This window comes from Cnephaeus nilssonii, assembly GCF_951640355.1.
Source record: "Cnephaeus nilssonii genome assembly, chromosome: 5".
In the NCBI taxonomy this organism is placed as follows: domain Eukaryota; kingdom Metazoa; phylum Chordata; class Mammalia; order Chiroptera; family Vespertilionidae; genus Cnephaeus; species Cnephaeus nilssonii.
In genome coordinates this window covers 77,913,041-77,936,226 of record NC_137076.1, presented here as the reverse complement: position 1 = coordinate 77,936,226, position 23,186 = coordinate 77,913,041, and the positions used below count along the sequence as shown (strand labels likewise).

Sequence of the window (23,186 nt, the reverse complement as noted above, 5' to 3'; positions counted from 1 at the left end):
TATAAAATACAGTATCTGCACTGGATTAGTTTTAAGGTATTTTCTGGTCCCAACAGGCTGTGATTTGGTCATTAACTGCTGAGTAGCCGTACAGGGTCAGCACTCGGGGACCCACCCACTCACCCAACAGGGACATATTGAGTATCCAGGATGTACCACGCCCACTAGTAAGCATTGGCCAGTAAACTTAATGGTGAGGTTCAGGTCCAAGACAGGGATGACCTGTCATTAACTGGTGATTAATAGCTGGTTCCATCTTTCCTCCAAGCTGTTGGCTCAGTGTCCACTTCTCTCTCTACTGCCTTTGGCTAAGCTCCTTCAGGTGTCTTTCCATCATTGCACGTGCCTATGTCTGTTCCAGCAAAGCTGCCCCCTCTTTGGACTTTCTAGCCCCTTCCTGGGAGTTCATAACAAGAATTGCTTCAGCTGTGGACTTGTAGCTCGGGACCGACCCAGGAGAGGGCTGCTAGACGCCACAGCTTCTGCCTGTATTTCTGATTCATTATCCATGTCAGACAATCTGCTGTGAGAATGATGACAAATGTGTGGTGTTCTGCCGAGGGAATCGTGTCCTCTAAGATTAACCTATGCTGACAGCCTACTTGGCTGCTGCTCGGAGTCCCATCACCCACCCTGCCTTCTTCAGTAGTCCAGAACAAACCTGAAAGTCTACATAGTGTTTGGCAAAGGATAATAGGAAACCTCATATCCATTTAGAAATGCAAATAATAGATGTATTTATTTCAGACAGAGAGGTGTTTTCTAACTCCAGAGCCCAAGCGTTAACAGTCATTCAGGACTATCAATGTAAAGCACTTCAAGGGCACAGTCATAGCCTGACAGTCCACAGACACTTGTCCTCTACCCAGAACACAGGCCCACAGTGATGAGAGTCACTCCTAGCAGTTTGCTGGGAGAGCAGCTTCAAGTAAGAGAACCAGGGTGGCGGTTCCTGCAGCCTTTCTTCCAGGGGTTTGTGATAAGGGATGGGGTTCCTTCCATGGACACAAGCCATCCTACTAGCGCCATGTATCATTCTGACAAAGGTGAGGACGCGGAGACTGGAACTGGCATGAAAGACTAGAATTCTGGTTATTTTTGTAGTTGAAAGTGACATCATCTCAGAGCCTCTATCAAATGGCAAATTGGAAGCTGGACTAAAATTGCTTCAAAATGTACCCAGAGATGGTTTTCCACAGCTGTGATGAAGTCATTGGTTGCGTTTGGAGATGCATTTCTAGCGGAGATGCTTGCTGAGTCACCTGTGTGCCATCCCACTCAAAAGCTGCTGGTCAGCCCCGGAGGAGTCCGAGGCTTTGGGTGCTGTTTCCAGGCACCTGTGATTCGCCCTGCACTGGGGGCTGGTGGCGGATGGAACCACGCTCCTTCCTTGTTCTTTGCGATGTATTGCGAGTGGCTTTTCACACCAGGAAGTGATGTTTTACAACATTTTAATGGCCACGTCGCCTTCCCGGTCCATCTGGTGGGTTGAACCTAGGCTTGTGGAGCAGTCTCCTGCCCCCACCGCTGAGTTGGAACAAATGGAAGTGCTGGCTGCTTGACCAGCCCTTTTAGTTATTTGGCCTTTATCCAGGTTCTTGGAGGAGAGAGCCATGGGTATGGGAGCTTTCATTTACTTATCTCCTCTTTTTTCCACCCTCAGGCAAAAGAAGGGGACCGTGGCCCACAAACACTGGGCGGGACCTTCGAATCTGGTCAAGTGCAAGCCCTGCCCCATGGCACAGTCGGCCATGGTCTGCGGCTCCGATGGCCACACCTACACCTCCAAGGTCAGTCACCTTTGTCTCCTTTGTTGTGAGAAATACTCCATGTCTGCTGGTTCTGACAGGTCTCCGCGCCCAGACTGGCCCCGCCGTGTGAAGCTCCATGCCACGTGGGACCCTGTCCTTTAAAGGCTTCCACATGAACACACTGTCAAAGAGACAAGTGAGATAACAATGTTACCTCCTATGTCCTGGTGTGAGGGAGACAGGGTCAAGGGCCAAGGGGAAGGGGATTCTGAGAGTGGATGTGATCCTGAGGTTAATCCAGGGGAGCTTCCTGGAAAAGGTGAGAGAGAGCAAGCTGTGCCAAAGATGCAAGTCATGCAGCTCGGCTGATGAGAGCAAAGACATGAGGGCAGCCCGGGATGCTGCCCAGAGGACAGCATGGTGACGGGAGGAGTGTGACGTCAGCACACCCTTCCGCTGCATCTCTTGCACATCTACATGGCATCCAGCCCTGCATCAGGCCCCGAGGCTCCGGCCATTGTTCCTTTCTCAGAACCTCAGGGGCTTGCAGTCTAATGGGGAGGGCAAGTGTGGGACAGGTCATTGTAACTCAGACCTTTGGAAACAAAAGGTGGTTTCATAGGAAAGGGAACTGGGGGTCCAGTGGATCTATTTGTTCTTCTGGGAAGGACGGGGAAAGTCTCAGACGAGGGGCATTTCATTTGGGCTCCAGCAATAGGCCTTTTGAGCAGCTGGGGAAAGGGATGTTATCAGGAGAAAGGAGGAAGGAAGCAACACTTCCTTCTCAGAACTTCAGACTCTCTCCTTGGGGTAAAGTTGTCCGTTTGTGTGGGGAATGGGTAGTCTCACTGGGATACTGAGTTAAAGAAAAGGAAACTACAGAATGGACAAGAGTTTGCTTATTTGTTCTCGTATTCAACAAGCATAAGTCAGCACCGCCTTAGTGCCCGACACCGTGCGAGGCGGGAGGAGTTGGTGTAGGGGTGTCTCTGGCCCCAGCCTCACCACTGTTCTCTCTCCTCCCGTTTCCCTGTGTGAGGTTCCCTTGCTGAATGGACTCTAAGGCTAGGGAGAGTTGCTACAGGAGACACCCTGGTCACTTATGGCCACACCACCATGTGGTTCTTGGGCTCAGGGATGCAGGCCATTCTGTGGGGCCCCCTTCTGTCCTGACCCACTGCACACACAGCGGACAGCATTGTTCTCTGTGACCCCATCCCCATCCCCACCCTGGTGCACCCTCCTGCCTGCTGCCCTCAAGGCTTATTTCCAGGCTGGGCCATGCTTTCCTACTGATTTTGTGTTGCACAGGTCAAATATCTTCATTCCTGAGTGTAGAGTTTTATCCTCTCAGATTTGCACATTTTTTTAAATATATTTTATTGATTTTTTACAGAGAGGAAGAGAGAGGGATAGAGAGCTAGAAACATCAATGAGAGAGAAACATCGATCAGCTGCCTCCTGCACACCCCCCACTGGGGATGTGCCTGCAACCAAGGTACATGCCCCTGACCGGAATCGAACCCGGGACCTTTGAGTCCGCAGGCCGACGCTCTATCCACTGAGCCAAACCGGTCTCGGCAGATTTCCACATTTTTCTAACCAAAGGGAATATATTTAACCAAACAGGCATCCATTGAAGGGATGTATCTTTGTACCCACCCATGTAATCTGCTTTAGGACCCCCCACTCTACACACACACGTGCCACACACACCTTCCCCCACTCTCCCTGACCTCTGATAGAATCGAAATTTGAAAGTTTGTAAAAATGGGGCTTTCTTCTGACCATGTGACCCCTTCTGGAATAGTTGATTTACGAGGGGCATTGACTGGATTTACAGGGGGCATTGATGAATCAGTTCTGTCCCCCACTCCACAGACAGATCAGGCCACCATTGCCTCTCGCCTGCAGCCCAGCTCCCAGGTGTGCACAGCCTCCTGGGGCCGCTGCTGAAGTGCAGTGATGATGCCGTAGGGCTGGCATGCGGCCTGAGAGCCTGCATTTCTAACACACTCTAGACGATGTCCATGCTGCTGATCCAGGAACTACACTGGGGAGGGAGCACTTCAGTTTTCACAGGTGCCTCCTAATAAATCTGTTTATCTCTAGTTTGTCCTTCCCCTGTCCCCAAAGTCCATTTCCACATGATCGAAGGGGCTGTGTAATTCTGTAATAAATGTCTGTCATGTGTCTCCCCCACTTAACATGCTTGGATGGCTTTCCTCTTGCTGCTAGAACTAAGCAGACCCTTTGTCGTTACTAACAAAGCCCTTGAGCCTGTGGCTTTTTTATTCCATAATCACTTACCATAGAAAAACCCTTCCTTCATTTGTTCAGTAGTGAGTACTTAGAGTTGTTCCGGGCACTGTGCAGACCATGGCGAGGTTCAGTGGGAACGAGACAGACACCGTCGGAGGTTATAGTCTGGTAGAGGAGACACAAAAGATAAGTCAGCAAACAAGCAAATGTGTAATTTCAAATTTGGGTTAGTTTTGAAAAGGAAATGAGCATGGCACTGAGAGTGAGAGCAAGAGAGACCTGAATTATAGGGAATGGTGAAGGAAGGCCTCTCTGGGGCGGGGGGGGGGGGGGGGGCAAGAATGTTCCAGATAGAGAAATAGCATGAGTCAAAGCTCTCAGGCAGGATGATATTCTTGAAGAACTGAGAGGATGCCCACGTGACTAACAGTGAGGCTCTGGAGAGGCACATGAGGTGAGGGTGGACAGGGAAGAGACATTTAGCCAAAGCTGAAGGGTGAGCAGACAGTTGAGTAATGCCAGGCTCATGGAACATTTGTTACTGTATAAGTGCCTTCTTGACCATGTCTGCCTTAACGCAAGATCCTAGAGGAAGACACCATGTCAGTTACCACCTTAACCAGACACAGGACACAGCACATAGTGGGTGCTTCACAAGACACAGTGCACAGTGGGTGCTTAATAAGATCATGGACAAGACTGGACCACCAGGGACACTAGCTGAGAAGGAAAAGAAAGATTCTGGTCTGTGCAACCCATTAGGGATTTGAGTGAACGGACTGATGAGAGCTTAGCGACTGAGAAAAATTAGCCATCCCCATCAAGGAGCCAAGTTGCTTAGCTAAACACCCAGCCTGGGGTTCAGGCAGAGAGTCAGAGGCTCCTTGCAGTGGTTCTCTCTGTGAAGATCCAGCATGTGCTGCTCAAATTATTCCCTCCAGCTCTGGAGTAAACTGTCTGATCCTTGAGCCTGTGATTGGGGACGAGCCATGAAATGTCAGTGAGTGATGAGGGCTGTTTGGGCAAGCGGCATGTCACACATCAAGCCCCAGCAAAATCCTGCCCGCTTGCCTGTCCCTCGTTCACAGAAGGAGCTTAGATGCCAGCGCCCCATGGCCCCTGAGCTACAAGGAGCAGTGGTAACCCATCAGACATGGAACCCATCAGATGTGGAACCCATCAGACATGGAACCCATCAGACGTGGAACCCATCAGATGTGGCTTCAAATGCTGTCAGTTGCCCAGGGAATGTCTTTGGAAAGTCTCACTGGTCAGGGCCCCTTGCAGTCTGGGCTGGAAAGTTGGCTTTTTGTGTTTGAGAGGCTGCTATTTACAGATTCTGTTAAATGGCTTGTGTAAGAGGCAGGTCAGGATGTGGAAGAGTCCTTTGCAGTGACTCCTGAATCTTTCGAAGAGCAGTGACTTCCAGACACCACTGGGCAGAGCCCTCGAAGGCCCTCCCTGCATAGCCTGCTGTTCCTCTAGTGTCCTTGAATTCCTACACCAGCCTGAGTCCTCAGATTCCAAGACCTGCTCACCGTCTGTTCCTGGAGCAAAAGAAGAGACCTAAAGCCTTCTCACCAGAAACTGTAGTGTCCTTCTCCTCGTTCTCCATACGGGTGTACTGAGGCCCAAAGAGCCAAAGACAGTGGCAGGGTTTGACATCCATATCTCCTGTCTGGATCTCACCCACTTCTGTTTGAAGTTAAAAGGTGGGGGAGGGTGGTAGAGGGAAGGCATTGCAGTGGAAAATGCTGTTGGTGTTGGGTTTTGGCATTAGTCTCCTAGTTTCTGTCTTTTATGAACTTCTAGAAGGTTGGCATTCTCTTTTACCTAAAGTAATGAATCAAATACGACTTGATCAAAAGGCATCCACTGACTGCTAAAGACGTCGGAAGGCCGGGGCAATTCTAACTCCCATGGCATTCAATGTGGCTTCCTTCCAAGGGGAAGTGTTTCCACCTGGTTGGGTTTCTTAATGGGTGATTTCGTTATTGCCCCTTAATCCATGACCACTTAGTTATGGAAGTTTAAGGGGACAGTTTAATCTCACAGACAAAGCTTTTGAGGACCACCAGTCAGTGGTCAGTTAAAAGAGTAAATGAGTTAACTATCAATGAACAAATACCTTTCCATCCTCTGCAGTTAGGGCCTTTTCTGTGTCAGTGGGTCAGGAAGCAAAGGACAGATGAGACCATGATGCATGGTGATTTGATATTATGTCAGATTCACAAGAGTTAGTGTTGGCAGAAGTATATTGCAGCCCAGTCCCATCAGCAAGGACCTGGCGCCTGTAATAAATGATCATAGTTCCCAGACGACGTGTTTGACCTTTCACAGATGGTCCAGAGGCTGAGGGAGCACCATCAAGAGCAGGAGGGAGCCTGAGCCCCAGCTCTGTCCTTGATGCCACTCTTTGTCCTTGGGTCTCATCAGACTAGCTTTCCTTCTGCTCCTAGAACTGGGGGATGTATTTAGGACCCTCGGTCAGTACCAGGGTTTTTCTAGGGCCGGCACCAGCCACCATTCAGAGCCCTGTGACTCCCCCAGGATGAGAGGCAAAGTGGATCAGAATGCACAGTCTGAGATGAAGGAGTATAAGATGTTACATGGCAATAAATGTTTATTGAGACTCTATAAAGTATAACCCATAAAAGATAAGGAACAGAAACCCCCCGCTGGGAATAGAGAAGTGGAGGCTAGTGCCGCAGCCGGCCTGAGAATGTGACAGAGATGCTGCCCCTTGGCGTTGATTCTAGGCAGTAAGGATCACTCTGGTCGTTTAACTGTCCCTGATGTCACATTCTCCTGCCAGGAAAAATGAAGTAGGTAGTCCAGACACTCAGTACATGGTGGTTGAGTCTGCTTTACTCTGTGTCATGCATTGCACTGAGTACTGAGGATGTGACAAGGGGCAAAAGAGAGAAAGTCCCCATTTTCATGGAACTTACAGGGAAGGTGGACAAGTTGAAAGGCAATCTCTTTTCATCAGAATAGGGGCACTTGGTGTGCTGCAGGACACGGAGCAGGGCCCCCTCAACTCCCGTGGTCTTCCTAGACTAGAGGAAGTGGTGATTCTTCCTAGAGGAAGTGATGATTCAGTCGAGATCTTAAGGCTGGAAGGAGTCAACCAGAGGAAGAGTCGGGCAGAGGGTAGGGCAGCTCATTCATCCCAGGGAAAAGGGGGCTGATGAGATGAAAGGAAGCATGTCCCCTTGAGGGAACCATGACAGTGTCATTGTGGTGGGGTCACGTGTGGATTGGGGGCAGGTGGTTGACTAGCTACAGAAATGAAATCAGGCTAGAGAAGAAATCAGGGTCCCTTTTTCAGGGCCTCGAAAGCCACATGAGGAGTTGGACTTGACACTCAGAGCTTCAGGGACGCTATTAGGCATTTACATTTTTTAATGGACCTACACTGACTGCACAGTGGCCGAGGTTGGGGGCAGGACTGGAGGCAGGGTGACTGTGAGGAGCCTGCGAGGGGAGCGAGGCCTGGATTTGCATCATGTTTGCAGAGATGGATTGAAAACAGTCTAAAGAGGCACTCAGGAAATCGGAGCTGATCTCGGGGCTGAATTTAAATATAGAAAGTTATGTCATCTCTGAGCTCAGCAGAAGGGCTTCTTCACCATCCCAGTCCTGGTGGGACTTGCGAATCCGCCTGCCAACAGCTTGTGGCCTCCGTGGGAACCAGCTGGGACCTGTCATCTGGGAACGTCTTTCCTTTCTCTCCCATTAGCCACACGGAAAGATGGAAGCTATGGGGTCCTGGCTGCCAATTTCTAATTTTGCCTGTAAGCAGCGGAAGTTGCTGCTGCTGACTAGAATCTGGCCAGCCCAGACTTCAGGGGGGCAACTTTAGCCTTCTCTCCAGAGGGAAAGCTGTTCTGGGAAGTGTGAGCAGATAAGGAGAGGCGCTGGGGTTCTGGAAGTTCAGAGGGAGCAGGGGTGGAGGTCCCCGCTGCTCCAGCCCCGGCCCCACTGGTCTCTCACTGCCAGGTCTCTTTCAAGCGGACTTCATTGCCTTCTCCCCATCTTCACCCAACCACAGCTCAGGTGTGAGGGCCAGGATTGCTCATTTTCCACCCAGAAGCCCAGGGTGCCCAGCCTGACCTCTGAAGAAGGGGGCTCTCAGAGGACAGCTGGAGCCCTGAGAACCAGCCCTGTTCTCGGGCATTAGCCTGGCTGTTGGTAATTAGAAAATAAGCATGCAAATACCCATCTTCTCTCGCCCCTCCCCACCACATTTACTTCCTTAATCGCCGTTAAACAATTAGCAAATGGCTCATTTGTGTCTAGACACAGAGGAGAGATGCAGTTAAGAACTGCTGTGGAGGAAAATGCTCTTCTGCGCGTGCACGCAGTGGGCAGGGGGGAGGCGGGGGGACTCACTCTACAGGGCTGGCATTTCTTTCGACATATTGTCGCTGCAAATTATATTATTTTCAGAGTCATCTTAATAGTTTCCAACAATTGCTACCAAGTAAAGGTCATGTTTGAAGTTCTTGGCAAACGGAGTCTCTGTTGGCCGCATTTCCCATGAGCAGGCTTACAAATCCATGCTCTGGTTAGAGCAAGTCCAGGGCATGGATTTGTAAGACATCTCGAGATAGCTTCCAGCTCAGTATGATTTCTCAATCCCCCACCCCCAGACTTTCGGGGCCCTGTGACTGTGACAGGCGTGGGAGGGCTTTATGTGTGGCTGCTCTTTGCTTTTTTGGCAGAGTTGAGGCTGTCAGTGTATTTCCAGGGATATCTGTAGACAGCTCTGCCTCCATAGAACCTGCTGGGTGAGAATTGTCTCCATTTGCAAATGGCTCATGGGTGAGGGCCTGGCTTCTGAGAAGCAGGAAGTGAAGTGACTGGAAAGTGTAGGTGGGAGGCTTGCATTTGCACATGTGCCCAGGAGAGTGGGGCACAATGGCAATATAACCACCCAGGATTGAGAGGACTAGCGATGATTAGGGAAGTCACTGGTGCTCCCATCTGAGCAGTCCTGTGAGGGACGGGAAGTAGCAAAAGTCCCAATGCATCCCTGTGCTCTCAGGCAGTAGGAGAATGGTGTCCTGTGTCCACAGAGCACATGGAGGGAGAAGTCAGGTAGCAGATTTCATTCTTTTGATTTTCTGTTATTTAGAAAAAGCCAACAAAAGAGGTATTAGGACTTTGGGGAAATACTCAGTGCCATCTAACCAACACTAAGCATTTTTGTTTTATACATTAAACAGTTTGGGATTTGAGGACAAATCTCCCATGGCCGATGCCCCAACCTTGCCTTTTCCCCTGAGGGCTTGTTCATTTTCAACCTCCTTCCCTCAGCCTGGGGTAGCCAAATATCATTCGATAATGAGAGCTAGTAGTCATACTATGAAAACCCTCAACTATTAGTTTCAACAGAGTTATTACCCTAGTTTCATTATCATCCTTTTATTCTTCTTCATGGGGTTTTTGGAAAAAACAAGTATGAATAATATTTAAAATATTAATTGTGTATTATTATAGGTTCTGTTTTCTATAACAAAAACCCAAATGAAACAGAATCTTAAATAAGAAAGTTTTATTTATCGCTCATGTAGATATTCCAAAGACAAGCAGCCCGGAGCCCATACGCTGCCTGTAGACTGTCAGTGACCAGGATCCTTTTAGCTCTGATCACTCTCAGCAATTGGAATTGTGAAGCTTCTGTGTCTGGGTCCAAGATGGCTGTTGTTCTCCATCAGCGGGAAGGAAGGAAAGAAGGGAGGGAGGGAGGGAGAGAAAGAGGGAAGGAGGGAGGGAGGGAGGGAGGAAAAAGGCACTGTCCAGAAGTCACCATGGGCACTTTGGCCCACATCATACTGAGTACAACTTAATCACAAGGCTACCCCAAGCTGCAAGGGAAGCTGGAAAATGTAGTTTTTATACTGGGAACCTTTGTGCCCAGCTAAATTTGAGAGTTATTTTATTAAAGGAAGGATAGAGTGGATATCCTATCTAATAAAAGCATAATATGCAAATTGACCATCACTCCAACACACAAGATGGCTGACCCCATGAGGACACAAGATGGCCACCACAAGATGGCCAGCAGGGGAGGTCAGTTGGGAGGGACCAGGCCTGCAAGGGAGGGCAGTTGGGGGCGATCAAGCCTGCAGGGGAGGGCAGTTAGGGGTGACCAGGCTGGCAGAGGAGGGAAGTTGGGGGTGACCAGGCCTGCAGGGGAGGGAAGTTAGAGGTGACCAGGCCTGTAGGAGAGGGCAGTTAGGGGCAATCAGGCTGGCAGGGGAGCAGTTAGGCATTAATCAGGCTGGCAGGGGAGTGGTTAGGGGGTGATCAGGCTGGCAGGCAGAAGCGGTTAGGGGCAATCAGGAAGGCAGGCAGGTGAGCAGTTGGGAGCCAGCAGTCCTGGATTGTGAGAGGATCGGGCCTAAACGGGAAGTCAGACATCCCTCGAGGGGTCCCAGATTGGAGAGGGTGCAGGCTGGGCTGAGGGACACACACCCCCGTGCACGAATTTTGTGCACCGGGCCTCTAGTTGGGGATATTTAGCAGTCCCCATCATAATAATATTTTTAATGATAACAAAAGCAATCACAAAACCACAGGACTTAATTACTGAACACACATTAGGTACTATGACAGTGTGCTAAGTGTATTTTATTTCCTCTATTCCATCTAATTCTCACAACAAAGCCATGAGGTAGGTCTGTCATTAGTCCTAAGGATGAGGAAACGGAAGATACAAAGCTTTTCCAAGGTCAGTGCAGCTTGTGAGTAGCAGAACAGCTGCTTGAACCGGGTCTGTCTGGCTTAGAATCACAGCCTTTCCTTCCATGAGTGAAAAGCCGTCTGAAGAGGAATGTAACATGCCAGCTGTGTCATCAGGATGCTTTTGATTTCAAGTGACAGAAATATAACCCAAACTTAGCTGAATCCCAAAGCGAAGATTTACTGGCACATAAAGCTAGAAAGCTCACTGGGGAAGGCAGGCTCCCGGGAAAGAAGGGGGCATTCAGTGTTGACAACACTCCATTCCTTCTGTCTCTCATTTCTCTGTCTCTGCTTGGTGCGTGCCTTCCTTCTGCAAAGAGGCTTTCTCCCCTTGGCGGAGAATATGGATTTAGACAGCCCCACATTCATGTGCTCCTAACCTAGAAACTCCAAAGAGATTTACCAGGGTCTGTGTTGCAATGCCAGGAATGGATTCCAATGGTCTCTTTCTGAATCATGTGTTAATCCTTTAATCAAAGACCATGGTCACCCTCTTAACCCTTATCCTTTACTGTGATTCAGGGTAGTATTTTTTACCAGAATAAGAGGGAGGGAAAGAGTATTTACTGGACTGAGGAGAATTTTAAAAACATAATCACCTAAAACATAAAATACTGTTGATTAGCCTCAGGAAAGGCTCTAAGGCAAATGATGCTGGCTTGGACCTGGAAAACTGTATAAGGAAGGCATGCTGTTTCTCCGAATGACAGGCATAGAGGGGCATGTATGACCAGTGTGTAGCAGACGTATTCGTTACCTATTTAAAGAGAAAGTTCATCTAAAATACAGTAGATTCAGCATCGTTGTAATTCCGAATTTTTAAAAAATATTTGGATGTTGAAATATTTCCTTCTGATCGCGGGGCACATCTGTCGTTGGTTCTATTAAGCATTTATTTCTTCTTGGAACATAGTCTTTTTGGCTCCCAAGGATAAACTTTCAGGCAGAATGGTTATTGTGACATTTTCAGAAAGCACAGATGTTCAAACACCGTCCGTGGTGAAAATGCAGAATTTATACAGACTTCTTTCAACATGCAGATTAGCTATGAAGTTAGAGCAGCAGAAAGCAATTCGGCTAATTATTCTACCACTTATTTCTATGTCCTATATGCAAACATGCATTTAACCAAGATTTGAAGAATAGGTTTTCATTTCATTTTCTTAAATGCCCTGAGTAGAATGCCATGTAATTAGTTAGCGCTTTTGTTAAAAACACATTAGGAAGAATAACCTTCTTGCTGTCGGTTCTGTTGAATGCACAATTAAACCATTTGATAAAGCAATTACCTGAGCACAATGATGCTCATCCTCACCTCATCAGGAGATGAAATTAAGGATCAGGTGAAATTGCAATGCACACGAGATCTCTCCGACCAATGCTGTAGAAGACAGAGAGGTCCCTGGCCAGAATGAATATGCACAGTGCTAAAAATCTAATTAAGTCATTACAAACAGGTTTCATTAAGCTCATGATCATGTTGCTTTTGTTTTTCTTTAAAAGAAACAAATAGAATATTCATTCCCTCTTGGCACACTGCTCAAAAGGGCACAGTCAGATTTCCTCACGACATTTTCCAAGAGAACCTTTCATCACCAGATATGGACAGTGCTCACAGAAGCTGATCTCATTTTATGGGCGCAAGACTAGGACCTGTATGTTATGTGAGGGAGTGAGGGAATATTAGCTGAGTTCGCATTTACCAGGAATTGACATAGAAACTGCATAGTGAGAGAAATGGCTTTAATGATCCTCTCGCTTTTACCAGAGCAAGTTGTCATTTTTGTTGTTGTTTTTTCTTTATAAACCAAATGAAACATTTTGGAATCTTTACATGGAACTGAAATGCCATTTGTTCAAGGGTGGCTTTCCTCAGATGCTGGGCTCTGTGCAGGAGTTACTCAGAACAGCGGACCTTCAGCAGCAGGGAAGATGCTGGGTCTGAAAGAGCAACTTTTTTCAAGTTCTCATCCAAAGGCACTGAGGACTGCTTTGGAATCCGCTCATCCCTGAAGGCGGGCTGCACTTGGCAGCCAGACAAGAGACCAGAGCTATGGGAACCGGGGAGCCTGACCAGAGTGATCATATGGAGCTCACTCTCAGGTTTTATTTCATTTCTCCTCTCCCAGTGAGACCAATAGGTGATAACTTTGTAAGTGGGGGTGGGATGTCCCCAAAGTGTTTCTGAGCATGATCGGCTCCATCTCTCACATTGTCTTGCACGCTTCCTGCTGGACACTCTCCAGACTAGCCACGTGGCCCCTGTACCACACCAGCACAGCCCATCTCCCTGGCACCAAACCACGGTAGAGGTGGAGTGGAGAGGACACACTGCTTTTTATGCATTTTTAAAATATATATATATATTTATTGATTTCAGAGAGGAAGGGAGAAGGAGAGAGAGAGAAAAACATCAGTGATGAGAGAGAATCATTGATCAGCTGCCTCCTGCACGCCCCCTACTGGGGATCGAGCCTGCAACCCAGGCATATGCCCTTGACCAGGATCAAACCCATGACCCTTCAGTCCACAGGCCGACGCTCTATCCACTGAGCCAAGTCGGTTAGGGCTTGTGCATTTTAATGCTTGCAACTGGATAGAATGGATTGAGCCTCTTACCCACATCCACCCCACCCCCACCTAAAAGGAGTATTCCTGGGATTTCAACTTCAAGGCTCAGCCTAAACATCATCTCAATGATGCCTTCATGAGCTCTTTGTGCCCAGTGAGGCCATTTCTTCCCCCTGAGCTGCAGTAGCACCGGGTTACATAGTTCTGCTGAGGCTTTATTGTACCACATTGGAATTGTCTGTAGATAAACTCTGTGATACAGAACTCCTAAATACAATAAACGTCCTTTCAAATAGCTGAGCTTGCAATGTAAGGGACGTCCCTGGTTGGGGGATGGGGAGAAGGAAAACCAGGGTGGATACTGACCACAGATGGGGCATGGAGCAGGAGAGGGTGGGCTGGTCTAACCAGCAGGCTTTGGGGAAACAGCTGCCTGCACACTGTAGACAATGCCGCAAGTCCTTACGGGTGGAGCTGAGACCCCACACATAAGTCTAAAACCTTCATCGTGTTCGCCCTGAGTTAAAGGGTGGGCTTGATAAAAAAAAAAGAAAAAAAAAGAAAATCTGCCAGTTAGTAAAGAAAGCCGTCAAGAATGCTTGTCAATTTCAGCTTGGACTCTGGTTAGAGAGAGAAAGGTCACCTATAAAATGTTTTAATGGAGAACCTGCACTCTTTCATATTGGACAAAGGTGGTACACGAAACATTTAATGACCTATGTAGGACACAGATGTAAATCAATCAGAGCAGGTAGCGGCTCTACCCTGTGCTATGAACTACTATGTGGTTCCGGTTTACAGTCTTTGTATGGCCCAGGAAACCTGAAGTCGGTTAAGGGACTTAGAGTGGTCCTGGGTGGGGGACGCAGCAGGCTCCTTGGAAGAAGAAAGTGTAAATCCTCTTTGGAGGCCTGAACAGTTAACTCAAGCTTCACAGGTTTCCCTCAAAACCCTGACAAAATGACTCATAATTCCTTAAAGCACAGAAGGAAATAAGCCACCATGAGCAAGAGGAGCACAGATAGTAAACAGCACAATGAGACCCCCAAGAACTTGAGATGGACTTTCAGGTACAGAATTTAAATTAGTCAAATGTTCAAAATGTTTATTAAAAGGACAGTTTAAAACTTAAATAATGAATGAATGATATACTATCAGAAATACCAGATCCATCTGAAATTTCTAGAAATGAAAAATAGAATCATTAACAGTGCATTTTAATGGAAAAAACACATGTACACCCTTCACCACAGGACACAAACCAGAGCTCCAACTCCTTATCCTAAATTTTGCAATTAAAACCAAGTAAACACATATGTCTGTTCAAGCCATATTTCTGGGTAACCTGTTCAATACGGGAATTCTTTACAGGAGTGTAGCTAACAAATGCAGAAGTAATGATAAAATTGGGGAATCACCGTCGTTAGCCTCTAATGACATAGCTGATGGAGGTAACAATCACACACGGATGAAGTCATTAGACAAAAGGTTGATGAACTTCAGGCTGTCGCTGCCTGAGCCCCCTGATGAATCCTAGAATCGCGTAAGTGGGCAACAGGCGTTGTTTGTCCTCTGGTGTCATGGGCGGGAAGCACACAGCGATTCGTGTGCTTCGTAGATGTATGAAGTAGTTTTGCCAGGAGTCAAACCTACACCTAGTCAAGCCTACAGCTCTAATTTCCATTTACAGGATGTGCAGGGGTAGAGAAATACGTTACAGGAGGCCACACAGAGGCAAACAGACAAATTCAGAATGGACTGTATGGGGGTGTGGGTAGGGCGGGGTGCAGAAAATGGATCCAGTTTCTGCATGGGAAGTGAAGTAGGAGACACAGCCACTAGGGAGGTTTTGAACACTGGTTAAGTCCAAATTGAAACCAAGCAAAGTTTAAAAAGAAAAAGGTGTTTGGGGACTTTCAGGAAAATGGATTATGGACTGACGTTAGATATGGCAATAGCATTGTAGTTGAATAAGAAAGATACATTCTTAAAGAGATATATTGTGAAGAACATAGCAGATTTGCTTTAAAATAATTTAGCAAAGAGTGAAAGTGTACAATCAAGCAAATCTGGAAAAATATTGAAATTGTTGAACTGATGTTATGGAGATTCATTGTACTAATTTATCTTTTTGACATATATTCAAAAATTTTCCTAAATAAAAATTTATGCTTATTGAGTAGAGAAACTAGTTCCTGTTAACCTTATCTCCAATGTTGAAAGCATAAAATGAGTACTAGTGGAAAGAAAGAAGGAAGCTATATTTGTAGGAAAAACAAAGGTGATAAATTTGTAAAACTATAAAAATATATACCTCATAAACTAAAATATAAAACCTAAAACTGTAAAACTTCCAGAAAAGAAACCAACAAAACAGTAAAAAGTCTTTGTGACCTTGGGTTAGGCAAGTATTTCTTATATACAACACTAAAAACATGATGCATAAAATAATAAAAAAGATACTTATTTTTCAATTTTGTCCTTGAAAGATACTGTTAAGAGAATGAAAAATGAAGCCTAGGAGAAAATATTTGAAAATCATATATCTGATGCAGGACTCTTGTGCAGAATATATAAAGAACTCTCTAAATTCAGTAATAAGTAAACAAACAACCTAATAAACATGCGCAAGAGATTTGAGCAGACGTTTGACTAAAGATGATATGTGGATGGTAAATAAGCACATAAAAAATTCTCAACATTGTTTGTCATTGAGGAAATGCAAATTATAACCACTACACTAGAATGTCTAAATTCTAAAAGACTGATTGCATTAGGTGTTGGCCAAGGTGTGGGAGAACTGGAACTCTCACAGACTGCTGGTGGGGATGTAAAATGGTCCAACCATTGTGGAAAACAGTTTAGAAGTTTCTTTAAAATTACCGTAGGATGAAGTCATACTAATTTTAGGCCCCTGCCCAAGAGAAGTGAAAGTCCACATCCACAGGAATAGTTGTTCATAAATGCTCACAGCGGCTTTATTTGTGATATCTCAACACTGCAAACAACCCAAGTATCCACCAGGTGAATGAATGCACAAATGTGGTATATTCATATAACTGAATACTCCCCAAAATAAAAAGGAGTGGACTGCTAATGCATGTAACAACATGAATATTAAAATAACTATGCTGAGTGAAAGCCAGACAAAAATAGTACATATGTTTTGTTGACCTAGAAAAATGTAAACTAATCCCTTAGCGATGGAAAGAGAAAGCAGATCAGTGGTTTGCTTGGGGGCCGTGGGCCTGTAGGGGGCAGGATTGCAAAGGGGCATGAAGAATCTTATGGGGATGGTGGTATGTTAGTTAGCTTGATCATAGTGATGGTTTTATGAATGCATGGGTATTTATGTTTATCAAAGCTTTATGAAATTGTACCCTTCAAATATGTATAGTTCTGTGTAATGCAAATATAACTCAATACAGCTGCTTAAAAAAGTTTTTTTTTTTTTTAAAAAGACCAGATCTGTAGAGTGTCTCAAGGCTAGCACATTCTCCATTACCCACATTTGTCCCCAGGTTTCTCTTTTTTGATGCCAGTGTTCTCCATCGCTTAGGAAGATCCCACTTTGCAGCCTCAGCTAGGTCAAGTAATGTCAGAGTTGATGTTTTTCAAAGATTTTTCCTGAAAACATACATTGAAAGACAAAAAGATGAAGTTACTTGAACACTCAATCACTTTGGAGTCTCCTTTCTAGAGACTCGTCTGCACTTGAACTGTGTCCTGGATTTTAATATCCCTTTAGGTACAGAACCTGGTTTCATTTGTTGGCGTTGCTCTTCTGCATCTCTTTGAGAAGCAGAGGTCTCAGGTGACTGGGCAGCAGTCAGAAGATCCACCCAGGGAGTGACTGGGATGGCAGAGGACTCCTGGGGTGACCAGTGACCTCATGGCCTTTCAAAGGCTGCTTGGGTGGGAGGGATGGATAAGGTTCTCTGTGCAAACCATATAAGTACCTGGGAGACAAAAATCAGTGGTCAGGGCTGGTGAGGGAAGAATGGCAATTCTGATATGGCTCCTGGGACTGATGTGACAGGGAACAAGGGGGATGGTACCTCTGAAGGCCACGTGGTTGGCAGAGGCTACTTCACCGTTTGGCTCTGCATGTGTCAGTTCCACTCGCTGATTCCCATTCAGACCTCCAAGTCTGCAGAGTTGGGGGAGGCCTCAGCATTCCTGGTGCCTGCCTTGGAACCCTCTCAGATCATCAGGCACACCCCCCATATACCAGGGCCACAACACCAGACTCTGGTCTTGTCCCCAAGTTGTTCCCTGATTCTGGGGAAGACAGATGTGTAAACATAGGCAGTCTCCTAGGCCAGTGGTCGCCAAACTCATTAGTCAACAGAGCCGCAGTTTGCCGACCACTGTCTTAGGCCAGCCAGGTAAGGAGTGTGGTAGAGGCATGGACAAATTGAGTGCTGTGGGGGACGACAGAGGAAGGATGACCATTCAGTGTCATGGCTGAGAGCTTGTCCAGTGGAGCTGGATGGCATTGCCTCAAATCCCTGGGCAACCTCTAAGCTAAGTGATCTTGAACAAGTCATGAAGCCCCTCGGTGCCCCGGTTTCCTTGTCTGCACAGTGGGGATGATGCTGCCTAACTCAAAGAGTTTTTGCAAAAGTTATGTTAGTGATTATATATTAAACTAGAGGCCCAGTGCACAAAAATTGTGCACTCGGGGGGCCCTCAACCTGGCCTGCACCCTCTCGCAGTCCGGGCACCCTCGGATGATGTCCGACTGCCACGGAGGTGGGAGAAGCTTCCGCCACCACTGCTGTGCTTGCAGCCATGAGCCCGGCTTCTGGCTGAGCGGCACTCCCCCTGTGGGAGCACATTGACCACCAGGGGGCAGCTCCTGTGTTGAGCGTCTGCCCCCTGGTGGTCAGTGCACGTCATAGCGACTGGTCATTCTGCCATTCGGTCGATTTGCATATTAGCCTTTTATTATATAGGATTCTTAGAATAGCATCTAGCACATAGAAAAGCCATCTGTAAATATTATTGCCCTCTCCTCAGGCATCTGAAGGACCTCTTCTAGAAAACCAGTTCTCGCCCAGCCGGCATGGCTCAGTGGTTGAGTGTCAACCTATGAACCAGTAGGTCACAGTTGAATTCCTGTTCAGGGCACGTGCTCGGGTTGTGGGCTTGATCTCCAGTGTAGGGCATGCAGGAGGCAGCCGGTATATATATATGAAACCAGTTCTCTCTCTGGCCCCAGTGGCCCAACTTTGTCATTACTTTCCATTTTCTTCCTGCCGTCGTGTCTGCCTCCTCCTCCTGGGCAGGTGGATTGTTCCACATTCTCAATAGAAGGTGGAATGGTGACAGTGACAGTGGCACCTTCAGTGGAGGACATACTCTGTAGCAGGCACAGCTGGCATAAGGATCTGCTTACTCGCTCCTAATCCCATGGCAGCACCAATGTGGTAGATGCTCAACCTGTCGGTGTGACATGTTACTCGGGGCCATTCCCATTCATTCCACCAAAGCATAGTAAACATTAGGCCATAGGTATTCAAGTGTGGCTGAGATCCTGCTGGTGAAATCAGGTGAGCCTGAGCAGAACGGTCTTGCAGAGATGGCGAGGGGGGCAGGACAAGGACACAGGCCTGCACAGCACTGCAGGTGGGAATGTTTTTGAGCACTCACCTTTTACCTGACTCATCCTGACATCACTTCATCCTCACTCCACTATTCATTCACCTATCAAATGCTTGTGAGCCTCTTTGATGTGCTTGTTAGGTGAACAGGCACTGAGGCAGGAGTGCTGAGCTGGCTGCCCTCTCTAGAGCATAAGTAGCTTTGCTAGGATGTCAGGCCAGGGTGCACACACCGCTGGGACAGGACCCTGTGGGAGGACTAAGTGATCAGCTTTGTTGTGGCTTGAGCACTTTGGGCCTGGAGGGAATGTGACCAAGTCCACCAGGTATGCAGAGGCGACAGATAACTGGGCTTAGGTCTGCTCCTTCCCGGACAGGCAACTCCTCATAATCATATGTCCAGAGACCAGGACCGGCTCCAGGGCCCCTCTCAGGGGCCAGTCTGTGTCTCCTCACCTGGGCTCATACCCATCCCCCATCTGTGGGCCACTGTTAGATGTGATCCACACCAACACCAGTACCAACACCACATCGCGTGTTTACCTTGTGCCACCTGCCGTGCTATGCCATGGCATGACAAGGCCTTGCTTGTTTCTCACGCAGATCTGTAAAATGGACACTAGTATTAAACCCCTTCTTAAAATAATGAGGAAAGAGAGACTCAGCTCCTAAGTGGAGGATCCAGACTTCACCATAACATCACCCTGACTTACAAAGTTCACCGTCAAACCCCAACACGGCAAAGTTGATGTGACAACCACCCGATTCAGATTAACCTGGGAGGGGTTGCATTCAGTTAAATTGGTGAGAAAATGGGAATTTAATGATTAATCATTTTAAAGAATTTTTTTCTCTTAACTTTCAAGAAATCCTGTGGCTGCAGTCTGCAGGTCCTGCCTTGGACCAGCTCGTCCATTTCTTAGCTGCAATGCGCTGCTGTGATGATTGTTTCACACGTGTCATGAGCAGCCCTTCCCCAGGTAGTTGAAATGTCCTTTCTGAAGTTGTGTCTGTGTCAATTCCTCTCCTCTGGTGGACACTTTCTTTCCCAAACTGGAAAGTGGATGACCACAGGCTCAGCTCTGAATGGCCTGCAGGGCTTGGTATCTAGTAGGTGACAACTGACCCTGTTGGCACCACCTCTTTGTGGTGCTTCCTGCCAAAACTCATTCAGAGTGTTTGTCATGGAAACCTGGTTTAATTTTCTGTCTTTTATAAATTTAATTTTTTTTTTTGTCAATCCTCACCCTAGGAAATTTTTTCTCATTGATTTTTAGAGAGAGTGGAAGGTAGACGAGAGGAGAGTGAAAGAGAGAGAGAGAGATGGAGAGAGAAACAATGAAATGAGAAAGACGCATCGATCAGTTGCCTTTGGTAGGCACCCCGACTGAGACTTGGGATGGAACCTGAAACCCAAGTATGTACCTTTGATCAGAAATCAAACTCTCGACGCTTCGGTGAGTGGGCCAAATGCTCTAACCACTTAACAACACCAGCCAGCCAGGGCAAGTTTTTGTTTTTTCTATCTTGGGCAGCACTCACTGTTTTATTTCAGCCATGTGAAAAGACTGGAGTGTTCAGCCATGGAAAATGAGCAAAGCGTGTGACTGAGCAATTTCGGGGCCACTGCAGACAGTGGGGGCTGAGGATGGGGCAGGCCTGGGCACCCCCATTTTTGTATCATATAAACAGAGCTGACTTGTCACAGCTCTGGGTGCCAACAGCGCCGACAGCCTCCCAAAGTCTGGTCTTCTGGGTGACTCCACCTCCTCAATGGGAGCAGCTCCCGCTCCCTCCTGCCCTCCCACCGCCCACCCATGTTCTCTGTACTGTTGGGAGCTGGTGCGGTGGGAGGGAGGAAAGGTTCCTGAGGTTACTTGGTTTTCACAGCTCACAGGTTTTCTTGATTGCATGTTTCATAGATCCACATTTTTATCCCTGTAGCTGTCATTTTTCTTGACCTGCTATTTCAGTCACTCAAAACAGTATTACTGTATTGCTTTGGAATTTCTCAGGCTTTTTTCCTTCATAAAGTTTCCATCAACCTATGGAGAATAATAGCTAATGATAAGAATGGGGAGCCACGGCTGACTTTACCCGGCTCCTGGCCGGCGGGCTCTCAGGAATGGGGCCGATCAGGCAAGCACAGTGCCTACCCTGTGCCTGGTGCCATCCTTGGCTGGTGCTGCTCACCACCGAGTCTGGTCCTGACAACCTGGGTGAAATAACTCTGTCCTCATTTTTACAGATGAAGAAATGACACTTACAAAATGGGTTATTCTTTGACAATCCCTACCTTTGTAAGTGTCACAGGTGGATCCGAACCTAGATTTCGCTGAGCTGTTTGGTTTCGGTCTTCTGTCAAGAAGTATTCATCTTTCCTGTTTTAATGGCAGTGAATAATAATAGCATGGTGCATTTATACCATGGCTTCTGAATGGCCTGCTGCAACCATTCACTCAGCTGCCTGATTGGCATCTCACCTTCCTCGTGGCCAACCAGCTCCTGATTCCCCTCATCCCCCAGGGCCACTCAGGCCAAAACCTGGGAGTTGACCTGGACTTCTCACTTTCTCTCATGCCCTCCAGCTCCCCTTCAGCAAGACTCTTTGTCTTTACCTCAACACCATGTCTGATTTGACCTTCCATCACCATTGCTGTTCCCATCACACTGGGGCCACTCTTTTCTTGCACCTGGACCACTTCTTGGCCCCTCCCTGGTCTCCCTGCTTCTGTCAATGCTCCCTGTGGTTGGTCCTCACAGAGAAGCTTGCACAATGCCTGGCACAGAGAAACAAATCAGTAGACACTTAGCTATTGGAAGGTAGGGGGTGGAGGTGGGGGAGCTCTGAGGCGGGGAGGTGAGCAGGGACAGATTGTGAAGGTCTCTGTGGCCTATCGAGGGACTTGACAGAACATGGGAATGTGAGTTTGAGGTGTCTCTAGGCATTGGCATGATTGAGCACTTTGGGGGTTCTGTTTTGTCTTGGTGGATGGGATAGCTTTGTGAGTAAATATAATAAAGAAGCTCTAAGGTCAAATGAATCCCCATATGTAAAGAGTTTTCAGTCTTGGATAAAGGGATTAATAGACCTCAGTTCTCCAACAGTGCTGAGATGGCAGGAGGCTCAATTAAATTAAAGGTTGCTGTCCAAAGGATGCTATTTTTCTGTGTCCTTACCCAGAAACCAGGAACGGAGAGGCTGCCAGGGGCACGTCTCTCAGCAGGTGCGCACAGGCCCTTTCCAAGTACAGCCCAGGGCACGTAGCTGCCTGGTATTGACGCTTTTTATGAAGGAATTATTCCTCAGCTTCAGCTACAGTGAGGCTTTTGTCATTTCAGTTTCGTGTAACCACTGGGAGTATCTTCTCGTCCTGACATGGCACTGTTTTGCTAGAGCCGTTACTCTATGTCCACAGCACCTGCTACGGTGCCTTGCAGCTAAGAGGTGCTCGGTAAATATTGGTGGAAGGAAAGGATGGAGTAGAGAAGAGATGGCCCTTGGGAAGGTGGAAGAAATGACTGGCAAGCTCCCAAGTTTAAAGGCACAGTCCCCACACACGTAAGGAAACTGGTTTGTTAATTTTGCATCTTGGCACCCATTTGGCCAACTTCACCAGGCCTTTCCCCTGTGTCCTTCTGCTCCTCGTTGCCACTGAGCACCGAGGGGTGGGAAGGGAACCTGTGGCGCCATGTTCATTGCTCCCGTGTTGCCTTTCCCCCCTGGGTCTTAGCTCAGTTCCAGGTCTGGATAAGCCTAGAAGGAGATGGGGAAGGAAGGCTAGAATCTGAGCCTGAGCCACAGAGTACTGTCAGAACGAGACACTGCTGCATGACTCCAGGTGCCTGAGAGTCCCCGGAGAATCAAGTTGCATCTTGTCAAACCCCTTGCTTTAAAAAGCCCAGGGGACAAAGGGATTTTTCTTTTACAAAATCTGCCTATTCTGTGTGTGCCATGACCCTCTTTCTCTCCCGGCTCAGAGACAGTGGAGCACTTGAGAGATGCCTCATGCTTTCAAGATGAAACTCTGCATAGCATTCAAACTTGGCTGGATCTGCCCTTTCCATAACTTCAGCCGGCAAAAGTGCTTGCTGTGTTCTGGTCCCTGAGCTTGGCTGTGCCGTGGGGAGTGGGGAGCCAGGCTGGGCACGGCACCTGCCCTTGAGGAGCTGGTAGTCTCGGCTGCCACTTGTGTCTGCTGGCTGCACAGTTAGCTGCACTGGATGGAAGCTCAAGGGTCCT

General features: G+C 47.5%; 1 protein-coding gene across 1 annotated transcript in view; it reads left to right on the top strand.

Moving 5' to 3' along the window:
* Window positions 1-23,186, top strand: part of SPOCK1 (SPARC (osteonectin), cwcv and kazal like domains proteoglycan 1) — a 471,580-nt gene that overhangs the window by 343,825 nt on the left and 104,569 nt on the right. The window contains exon 5 of the mRNA XM_079772660.1: window positions 1,664-1,790. Within this exon, the coding sequence (XP_079628786.1) occupies window positions 1,664-1,790 (127 nt within the window). The remainder of the gene's footprint in view (window positions 1-1,663; window positions 1,791-23,186) is intronic.